An 11,236-nucleotide genomic window follows, 5' to 3' on the forward strand; every position below is an offset into this window, starting at 1 on the left:
AAGTAATATAAAAAATGTGATCGTATTTTGAGAACAAAACGTTTTTGAATTATGCGATTTTTTTGTCAAAATTGCAATTTATGTAAAGTTTTTTTTTGAAAAATTTAATATAATATAGTAGATAATTATAATCCTTAAATCCTAACCCTGATAAGAAAAATGGTTTTATAATGGGTTGCCATTTAAAAAAAGAATTTTTTTGTAGAGCTCAAAAACAAAAACAAAATTCTAATTTTTTTATTCATGATAAAACATCACATTTTTATAGTATGATAAAACATCACATTTTTATAGTACTTTATTATTTGTCAATTGGTTTTTCCAAAAAATAAATAGTTTAAGCAAAAAATGTATGGTTCCATACTTTTTATTCACCTGATATGTATGGATACATGCCACTGCTATCAGCAGGGTGAAAGAAAACATTCTTCATTAATCAAAGAAGCTGTGGTTTTGACATTTTAAATTTTGACTTTGACTGTCACTACGCTGCTAACGGCAATTGACTGATTATTATGATAATAAATAATTCATAAAGATGGTAGAAAAAACATTGTCTTCTACTTGTAAGAAAAGTCTTTTTTTCATGCACACTCACAATTTAAACTCGCATGACAAAATCCCTTTTCACCACTTGTAAAACAAATAACTATTGTTTTACATAGAAATACTGACCTAACCCAGTAGCCAAAAAAATTACAATACTTCGTTTTTTGTAAAGTGTAAACTAAGCTTATGTCTATTGAGATTATCTTTTCTCCTTGACTTGTACTCACACAAGTCGCAATTGAACGTCTTAACTCCAGGACTTCCATGAACTCTATGAATATGTCTAATCAAATTTTCCTTAACTTTCCCTTTATAAGTGCAATGATCGCATTTGAACCATTCGATGTTTTCAGGGTCAGTATGTTGTCTTACTATATGCTTATTCAAGAACGTCTGAAATCTAGTCGTAAAAAAACAGTGAGGACACTCGAGTAATTTCCCTGAAGAGTGGTTTTTTGCAATGTGTTTCTCCAATGCCACCTCGGTTGTTGCCCTAAAGGAACAACTATTGCACGAGAACTTCTTAACACTAAGATGCATTTTTTTGTGAAGAACAAGATAGTCTTTGCGTTTTCCCTTGTAGTCGCATTGATCACATTCAAACCATTGGATTTCTTCAGGTGCAGTGTGACGTCCAGCAAAGTGTTTTTTAAAAGAACGCTGATACAAGGTTTTGAAAGAACACAAGTTGCAAGAAAATTCAGTTGTTTTTTTCCAAGGCTTCGGTGTCTCTTTCACGTGTTCTGATTTAAAGTGCTTCGTTATATCTTCTTTTATCTTCGAACGGTAACTGCAGTACTCACAGTTGTACCATTGGGCGACATCTTGGTGCGTATGTTGGGTCATTAGATGGCATTTTAAAATGTCTTGATGTTTCGTTTTAAAGAAACATTTTGTGCATTTATACATGATTTTTTCAACTGAATGGTTGTTACTTTTATGTCGTCTTAAATATCTTTTTTTCTGCGTTTTGAAATTACATAAATCACAGCTGAATAATTGCGATTCATCAATGTCAGAGTGTTTTGCATTGATGTGTCTTTTCATTATTGATTTTATTTTGGTTTTGTAGTTACATCGTTCACAATGCCATATGTTTTCAGGCTCAGTGTGATTTCCAAATTCCTTTTTTAATACAGATTTCTGAATCGCCGTGTGTTGGTTTACTAAATGGCGTTTCAAGTCACCTCGATTTTTCGTTTTGTACGCACATTTCGTACACTCGTGCATGGCTATATTTTGTGAATGATTATAAACTTTGTGTCTCTTTAAATTCCTTTCTTGTTGTGTCCTGTAATTGCACAAATCACAACTGAACCATTGAAATTCATCAATATATGTGTGTTTAACACCGACGTGTCTTCGTAATGATCCTTTTACTTTAGTTTTGTAATCACAGTGTGGACAATAAACCCATTTGATTTTTTCAGAGGGGGTGTGTTTGTAAAGGATGTGACATTTCAATGTCAATTTTTGAACTGCTTTAAAGGGACAGTAACTGCATTCGAATTTGTAAACTTTCGTAAACTCATGAATATCCAAGTTTTTTCTAACATTATGTTTGAACCACAGTAATACTGAGTAAGTTGAATAATTGCACTTGTGGCATTTATACTTTGTAATTTTTTTAGTCTCTTCATTTTTATCCAAATTAAGATGAAAATTTTGAATGTGATAATGCAAAATAAGTTTCAAGTCCGTTTCAAAATTACAAAATTTACACCTGAAAGCCTCAGGTGTTTGATCACAACTGAACTCTTCTTCTCCAAACATTGAGATATCTTCCATTACTAAATTCCAAGTCGTAATTTACGACTACAATGATAAAAATCAGATTTTTTAATTGTGTAAATATGTATCAAACCCTTTTTTCCAAATTTTTATAGGTTTTTACGACTTTTGATCAGAAAATTAATTAGAAATCGTGCAATCAATAACCTGTCAACGTTGTTGTGACTAAATCCTGATTCCGCGAATTCACGAATTTGAGAAAACAAAATTTAGGGTTCTGAGTTCAGTAAGTTAAATTTTTAACCAGACTAAAAGTTGTTAATTATTTAAAATTAAATGATATTAAAGTCACATAATTTAGAATGGACAAAATCATTACAGTACAGACTTCTCTTTTGTTTGTGTTAACATTTGTGGAAAAAAAAATTGAGGAAAAATCTAGTTTTGATAATACACTGGCGAACACCGAATTTTGGACATAAAAATGTAAAACGGGCCTTAGGCAACTAACCTCACTTTAGATTTTTGTGATTTTTATGCTGATTGCTAGAGAAAAAATTACAACAAATCAAAATAATTTATTGAACTTATATAAAAAAACGTATTGCTGACATTATTGTTTCGAAAAATCGTCGCCAAAAACAAGTATTGACCATTTTTTGAACTGACAATTTTGTGTAAAATTCAGTGTCCACCACTGTATTAAAAAATAAAATTTAACAAAAATTGCTAATATGTTAAAAAAAAACAAATATCACAGCCCAGAATAGCCCAAAATTGTTTTTCTCACTTTCTGGAAGTAGGTCTAGTGAAGGTTATATCATGTGACGTTTAGACGACAGTCACAGTTGAGAAAGTAGATGGAAGGTTATTGCACCTTTACGTCAATTTTCCTTTAAAAATACGGACACTAATATTAAAATATATGAAAAAAGTGTAACGAATTAAAGTTAGTATCATATGATATTGATAAAACAATTATTTCTACAATTTTAGGTGAAAAAAACGTAATAATGGAAAACAACTTAGGATTTGGCGAAACAGTCTTCACTTGTGACCAGTCTCCCGAGGCTTTCGAGTGCAAACACTGCAATTTTACAACCTATTTCAAGATCATTTTGCATTACCACGAGCGAAATTTACATCAAAGTTTGGATGAAAAAATGACTCGTAAAGGCTTAGTACAATACAAATGCCACAAGTGTGATTTTACAACTTTCTCCATATTAATATGTTTGAAACATCAATCTACAGCTTGCAAAGAAATCTACAGATTTAAATGCAGCTATTGTCCCTACAAATCGGCGAAAAAAGCAACAGTCAACTGCCACATCGTCAACAAACACACTCCACTTGAAAAAATCAAATGGTTTAAATGTGAACAATGCGACTATAAATCCAAATTAAAATCATCATTAGTAAGACACTCGAATTTGAAACACACACTTGCTGATGATTTTCAATGGTTGAGCTGCGATTTGTGTAATTACAAGACAAAACGACCAGATCATTTAAAGAGACACAAAAGTTACAACCATTCAGTTCCCGAAAATAAAACCATTTACGGTTGTACGAGGTGTGCATACAAAACTAAAGACCCAGATTCTCTCAAACAACATTTAAGTGAGCATTCAATCCAGGAAACTGAAAAAATATGGTTGCAATGTGACGAATGCGACTATAGAACCAAATTAAAACCATCACTAACAAGACATATCAACCTAAAACACACACTCACTCCCAATTCTCAATTAATTAGCTGCGATTTATGCAATTACAAAACAACCCGGGAAAAGAATTTGAAACGACACAAAAGCTACAACCATTCAGCCCCCGAAAATGCAATCATATATGGATGCACGGAATGTTCATTCAAAACAAAACATGCAACGAATATAAAACATCACCAAATGAGAGAACACGAGACATGTCCTGAAGACATATGGCTACAGTGTGAACAATGCGAGTTTAGAACCAAAATAAAATATTTATTAACGAAACATTTCAAGCTAAAACACACAATTATTGACGAGTCTAAATGGGTTTGTTGTGATATGTGCAACTATAAAACAGATCGCGAAAACAATCTAAAAAGACACAAACGCTACAACCATTCAGCCCCCGAAGACACACTCAAATACGAATGTACGATATGCCCGTTTAAAACGAAACATTCAACCGTCCTCAAATGTCACATGATTAGACAGCACACGGCCGCAGACGACGCCCAATGGTATAAATGTGACCAATGTAACTACCAAACGAAAATCACATCGGATTTGAAATCGCATATTAGGTTAAGACACATTAGAGAGGATGAGGGTGGGAGGCGACGCAAAAAAGTACATTATGCTGATAGTATCCCTAGGAATTTCATGTGTAATCTTTGCCCTTATAAAACAACAGGTGAGGTGGCTTTGGAGAAACATCTCGCTGTAAGACACCCTTCAGGGAAATTATTGCTCGAGTGTCCTCATTGTTTTTTTACGACGAGGTTTAAAACATTTCTCAATCAACATATTATAAGGCAGCATGCTGATCCTGAAAAAATCAAGTGGTTTGAATGTGATCGATGTGATTACAAAGGAAAGTTTAAGCATTACTTGATCAGACATATGAAGATTCATGACAGTGATGAGACTAAGATGTTTAAGTGTGATTTATGTGAGTACAAGTCAAAGAGGAAGGAGAATGTTAAAAGGCATAAGTATTCTGTGCATTTAATAAAAAACGAACTGTCCTGAATTATTGTTAATTGTAAATTTGTGGTTCAGTATTTATCATGTTGTAGGTAATTTTTTATAAATAAATTTATGAATAGACCAAAAATCGGCCGTAAAGCGGCCGCAAAATTCTACGGTTGACTTCATGGGGATAGAAATTATTTAGAATCATGAAATATTCCTTATTAAACAGTAAAATGTGATAAAATAATAATAATGGGTGCCAAACTATAAAAAAAATGCACCTTAGACTCGAACCCGCGACAACTATCATCTATTTCGCGTGTCATCCGGCAGATGGCACTGACGCAAACGTTAGATCAAGGCCATCTGAATCAAAAAGCTGCGCTTATAAGGCCGTTTCATTCTCCATGATAACTGTTTCTGCAGAATGGCCATAAAAACAAAAAATTCAGAACCTTATTGTGCGCCCTGGGTGGCCGATTAACGAATAAACATTGGCGGCAATTTAAAACAATGCCCTTCAATTTTACAAAATAATGGTATAAAATGGTAAAAACCGTGTTTCATTTGTGGGGCAAAAAATGTTCGATTATTTGAAATTCTCAGCAATATGCAACAAAGGCAAAAATGGTTTGAAACGTTTTGCGGTAAGCAAATTTATGCAGACAATGATAAGGACAACCTTTTACTTTGTTTTTGTAATTTTAAAGACACTACAAAAATTACGGATTACTCAACAAACAAACAAACCACTTTGCAGAAAAATATTGTTGTTTGAAAAATATAAATTGTTCTAACCTACCTCGTGTTATGATTTCATGTTTTATTGTAATTCTAATTTATTAGTATTTTGCTAGTCCAGAATGTACCTAGAATAAGCTCGGATCTTGGATATTTTATACCATTCATGTTTTAATTGATGTTTTAAGCACTTAACCTACAAATAAAAAGTCTCAATCGACTGCGATCGAAATCGATAGATGGAGCGCAATAAGGTACTGACGCACGAAATGTCACAGAAACAAAGTTTATATGGAAAAATTGAAACGGCCTTATAAGCGCAGCTTTTTGATTCAGATGGCCTTGGTTAGATTAAACTCACTAGAAACCATAATATGATGTTTCGACTTCGACACAGAGTAGTCGCAGTATGGCAGTGCGAGCTTCTATAAATAATTAATTTGCCATTACATATTCTATGTTTTATTTTTCAGTTATTTCTTTTACTAATTTTCGTCATTTTGACGAAAACAAATTTTTTATCTGAGGCACAACAGCAATTTCACTTGCAGCAAGCAGAAAGTGAAATAAATGTTTTATTTGAGACGTCCAATATGTTATGTTTACATAATTTAATTGTACATTTAAATATGTTCAAGAAATTTTCTTTAATTTTTGAATTTTCCGCTTCGAAAATCCCAAACATGGCGGACGATTGCGCTACTTATCGTTTCTAGTGACTTTACGTTAGGTTTGCTACTCTAACACAACACTAAATTATTGTCGTAAGGATGTTTTCCAGATAAGTTGGATAAGGAAAGTCGTGTGATGTTCACATCTTTTTTCTATGGTTACTGTCTATTTTCATAAGAAAAAGCATCGCCATCTCGATAGAAATAATACTATTCTCAGTTTTCTCGCCTGGACATTTTTTGAGTTCAACTGATTCCCGTTGGCGCTTTAATCTGGGGTTCTCCCTGGCGTATCTGGTTTTGTTGTATCCGTCCTTCCCAGCTTTTATTAATTGCATTATTTATCGTTAATAATTAAAAATCATTCAGTTTTTTCTTAGTAATCCTCGTTCTTAGTTAAGAAAAAACTCGGAATCACTGCTCTAATGCATTTTCTATAAAATGGGCGGGATATTGATACATTTCATTAAGGAAGCGGTAAGAAAAAGTGAGTAAATTGAAAATTATTTGACATTTCAAGGGAACTTTTATTAGGCCCGGCAAAAGAAGTAGAAACCATTTGGCAGACAATTATACATGACATAATTCTCTGACAAATAATTTCCATAACTTTTACACTCCACTGACCCGGCGATTTAGACCTGCAGTCAGGCAAGATTCACCATTACGGATATTGCTATCAAGTAATGACGTTGATGAATTGAATTAATGTAAGAAAAACTCCAATCTAGCGTCACTACAGATCTTCCGCCTTGCAACTTAAAGAATTATGAATAATTAAGTAATTATGAACTTTGTTAATATTGAGACATTTCCTAACAATATTACAAGTTTTTAAAAGGACTGCTTTTTGAATCTCAATAATTAAATTTGAATTTAGTTTTAAAAGTTCAAGATTTACTTTTAAATTGTTTGGTAACGTAACTTTAAAAAATTATCCAATTTTTTTAGAAGAGGAAGTAATGTAAACTTAATTGATTTTTAAGGCTAAATAGAATAATTTAAAATTTTGTAGGTTTAAAAAGGTGTACAATAAAACAGACCTCGAAACCCTAAGTTTTTTAGAAAGCTTATTAAAAGCTCTACACGATAAAGTAATAACATACAGGGTGTTTCATTTGAAAAAATCAAGTTACTTGATATTTTGCGAATGAACACTCTGCAGTTATTGCAAAACTAGTAAAGCCTCTCAACCAAGTTTTAGCTTCTGCCGACAACTCATAAATTTCGGTGAAGCCGCCTTGAAAACTCGTAAGTTGACACTCTTCGACAATATGTTGTACAGTTTCTTCCACTTGACTACATTGACAATGTGAATTTTGCACAGCATTCCATTTATATAACATTGAATTACACTAGCATGACCAGTTCTTAATCTGTTCAATTTCACCCAGACCCACCTTAGCTGATCCATTCCAGGTATTCTTTTTGTTGGATTTACTATTAAGTCTTTATTATATATTATATTAAGTCATATTGCGTCATTCATCAGAAAGAAAAGAGTTGTCAATATTGGACGTTTCAACCCAGAAGAGTTTTCTAGATTTTAATCGATTCTCAGGGGCAATCAGTTCAGACCAAATTGGAAAATCTTGCGCATGTTCTCTATATTTTTTCCAAAGTTCCTTTACTAAAAGTTTTCTTCCTAGAAGAGGCGGAGCTATGTTAGACAATGATAAATTGTATTTTATTTAACATTATTTATTATTTTTATTCTTGTTTATAATATTATTTAGTTGTTGGTTATTTCTTCTGTGGTCCCCTCTACTGTTGTTTCCTCAGTCACGGGTGAAGACCCCGTGTTTCTTTCATCAGTAGGTACCGGAATCAGTAGTAACAACAGATAGGTGATTTCAATATTTAATTAGCAGTTAATACCTGGTGGTGGAACTCGACGTGTTGGGGCTCTTCAATAGATAACAACAATCCAAAAACACGAAGGAATTTTTTGTTGTTGAGTTAAATTTTTTGATTCATTATTTTGTATAAGCATAGATGCTGTAAATGTATATTATGATTTCGTGTTTGCTATATTGTGAAGATACAAATGGTTTTTTTGGTTTGTCGGGAGAACAATTGTTGCAGATAATTGAGGAAGACGTAAAATGCATGACAATGTCAGATTAATGAGGCTGTAATGTATGGATTGAGGGGGTTCGATTATCAAACGCCCGTACCAGTATTAATTATTTATTCACTACATTATTCACTTCTCACTTATTCTTACTTCTTATCACTTATTGATCTTATTGATAATTATTCATAATTATTCTTACTGATGGTGGCTTCCTCGTATTTATAACAATAGGTCACCAAGACCACCTCCATATCTCCTAACCTACTTACATTAACCGTAATAATAATACTTACAAAGCTAAACGAAATACTATTGAAATACTTAAACAATAAACTATCGAAGTTGCAATGGACCTGGTCAGCATAACGCAACCAAATTCTTGGCATTGCCAAATAACACCGATTGGTCCATCACAAGGCAATAAATTTTTTGATAGATTAATAAAGGAAAATAAATAAAATAAATAAAGTTTATCAAAATTAAGCAACTCTAATGCAATAAATAAGTATTAAACAAGTGAAATAAATAGAATATTAGGTTAAAAAATACTTTTTTTTGCAATTTGTTAGTTTGTATTTTGAAATGTTATATCAATACAAAATTTATACAAGTAGTTTGCAAGGAAAACAGCGACAGTTTATCAGATTTTGAAAACGGATTTTTTGGTTTAATTAACTTTTAAATTAAAAAAAATTAGAACAAGTAGTAAAAAAATTGTTTCAGCGGTTTTTGAGGCGATACAATTATCTAACTTAACATTCTCAAACTATGAAGAACATTGAAAAAAATTTCAATAGTAGATAGTTATTTCGTATACAAATTTTTAATACAGATATTAATCAAACAGGTAAACATAAGTTACAATCATTTCTTACACAACTAAAAATAACATTTATTTTTAAGATTAGTTTAATTCAATTCCAATTTTTTAAAAGTGCCTTCAGCTTGAAAATTATCACTAACATGTTTTGGCTTTTCAGGTCTTTTGCTCTCATCTACTGTTTGTTTATCTTCCCAGTCAAAAAATGCACAGTTTTCACGTAGGTAATTTGTTTCTTATTTTTTTCAAAAATTAATATAAAAAGCTCAGCAAACTTAAGACAACTGAGCCACCATATTCTTAAGGTAGACATTCTTTGGGCACAAATTTGACCAAATCGTCAACAAGATTATGTAAATATAACTATAATCAAATTAAGCAACAATGAAACACCATTGTGTATAATTCGTAACATATCTAAAAGCTCTTTCTTAATAAATGGCTTCATCAATCAAAGCCAAAATTTTATTCATAAAAGGCTCAATATCAAAGGCTTTGCTTCCTGCAAATAATACAGAAACTTCTTTATTACAAGAGGCCCAAGTTTTGTTATATGCCCAAAAACCAATTCTTTCATATCTATGACAATTATATGACCATTAGAAGCCCCCTCCTAGTGCAAACTTAACATACACACCATATCGAAATAAACTGCTCCACGAAAGTTAAGGAAGTCGCATTATTTTTACAACAAACAAATTTTATTCTTCTAAGCATTGTGGAATCCAGTAAAAACAAAAAAGTAATAAGATATCTGCCTTTATTATTATTTTTTTAATAATTTATTAATTTAATTAATTATTGTAATTATTGCACACTTACTTAACTTTTGTGGAGCAGTATATTTCACTTGAACCGAAAAATTATAATTTTCCGGATTTGGGTCCATCAATTTCATAAAAATAATAGTGTTTCCTTCTGGAGGAAGGCAAAATGAACGTTCAGCTTTGCCAAATAAACAATCACTTTTACTCCTAATAACATAATATACTATTGTATTTCTGCAAAAAGTTATTATTTTGGTGAAAAATTTGGGGTTTTCACCATTCATTTGGGGTTAAGCCTTAATTTATCGTTTGCCAAGATATTGTTATGTAGCTAATTTAAATTCTTATTTTTTATATATTTTTTAACTTATTTTTTATAATAAAATTATAGTATTTATATGGATATCTACATGTAGCAAAGACCTTAAGAAAAAAAAAAAAGAAATCATTCGGATAATTAATAACTGTAAAATCTCTTGTGGAAAATATTATTAACTTTCGTAGTGTGAAAATCGTCTTGTCTCTCTCAACCTAGTTCTTTTTCACAACAAACTGAGCTTACCGTAAGCAGACCCCCATCACCGGTTTTATCTGATATATGACCTTACGAGGGATGTTTCGCATCTATAAGGAAACAACTAAAAATACAAGCTGTAAAACTAGATCATTTTAAGAATTAATGTAAAAGATGAATAAATTTAATAAGACGATGTATTTACACCTGGTAATTCTATTTTTCACCAAAAATTAAGTCTAATTATTATGCAGAAATGTTAGGAATAACTTGAAGCCCTTTTTTCCTACTGGATACCTGTTATGGGTTTTTAATCCGTTAAGGGGTTGCTACTGATATGATGAAGTTTACAAAAGTAGTACTTATTGTCTTCATAACAAAATACTGTTTATTGCTTGAAGGTATGTAGGTATAGTCTCACCAGGAATATTTGAGATTGACGTATGCAAAGCTTTATTGAGGATTAAGCAACTTTGCGGTTGGCCGTAATAATTTTTCACTGCTGGGGTACTACTCTGAAGATTTACAAAAGAGCCGTATTCAGGAATTTTCGTGGTAGGCTTTTAATTTATTACAGGCAAACTTTGGGGAATTTATATACTAATTTAATATTAAAGTGATAATGCAGATTAAAATTAATTAATTTTTTTTTATGAAAGCCCAAAAACAAATTTCTGTT

At 31.7% G+C, this 11,236-nt stretch overlaps 3 protein-coding genes across 3 annotated transcripts; 1 reads left to right on the forward strand and 2 right to left on the reverse strand.

Annotated features, from left to right (window-relative positions):
- Positions 1-279: 279 nt before the first annotated feature.
- On the reverse strand, positions 280-2,499 carry LOC123008487 (zinc finger protein 142-like). Its single transcript, XM_044404308.1, has 2 exons — positions 2,414-2,499; positions 280-2,364 (listed from the first exon to the last, which is right to left on the reverse strand). The coding sequence occupies exon 2, from the start codon at positions 2,335-2,337 to the stop codon at positions 697-699; it is 1,641 nt and encodes a 546-aa protein (XP_044260243.1). The 5' UTR covers positions 2,338-2,364; positions 2,414-2,499; the 3' UTR covers positions 280-696.
- A 622-nt stretch (positions 2,500-3,121) lies between these two features.
- On the forward strand, positions 3,122-5,103 carry LOC123008486 (zinc finger protein 142-like). Its single transcript, XM_044404307.1, has 2 exons — positions 3,122-3,229; positions 3,277-5,103. The coding sequence occupies exon 2, from the start codon at positions 3,294-3,296 to the stop codon at positions 5,022-5,024; it is 1,731 nt and encodes a 576-aa protein (XP_044260242.1). The 5' UTR covers positions 3,122-3,229; positions 3,277-3,293; the 3' UTR covers positions 5,025-5,103.
- A 4,217-nt stretch (positions 5,104-9,320) lies between these two features.
- LOC123009128 lies at positions 9,321-11,236 on the reverse strand (the record flags this gene model as incomplete). The annotated part of the gene is made up of 4 exons (XM_044405255.1): positions 9,321-9,335; positions 9,420-9,511; positions 9,757-9,889; positions 11,189-11,236. Coding segments are annotated over 4 exons (288 nt in total), but the record flags the coding sequence as incomplete, so codon positions are not given.

This window comes from Tribolium madens, unplaced genomic scaffold (assembly GCF_015345945.1).
Source record: "Tribolium madens isolate multiple individuals breed KSU strain unplaced genomic scaffold, Tmad_KSU_1.1 Scaffold_71;HRSCAF=194;Tcas5.2_LG6, whole genome shotgun sequence".
In the NCBI taxonomy this organism is placed as follows: Eukaryota; Metazoa; Arthropoda; class Insecta; order Coleoptera; family Tenebrionidae; genus Tribolium; species Tribolium madens.

What these genes read in the sequence shown, in the direction of transcription:
- LOC123008487 (XM_044404308.1), bottom strand. Translation starts at nt 2,337, where the DNA reads ATGGAAGATATCTCAATGTTTGGAGAAGAAGAGTTCAGTTGTGATCAA.
- LOC123008486 (XM_044404307.1), top strand. Translation starts at nt 3,294, where the DNA reads ATGGAAAACAACTTAGGATTTGGCGAAACAGTCTTCACTTGTGACCAG.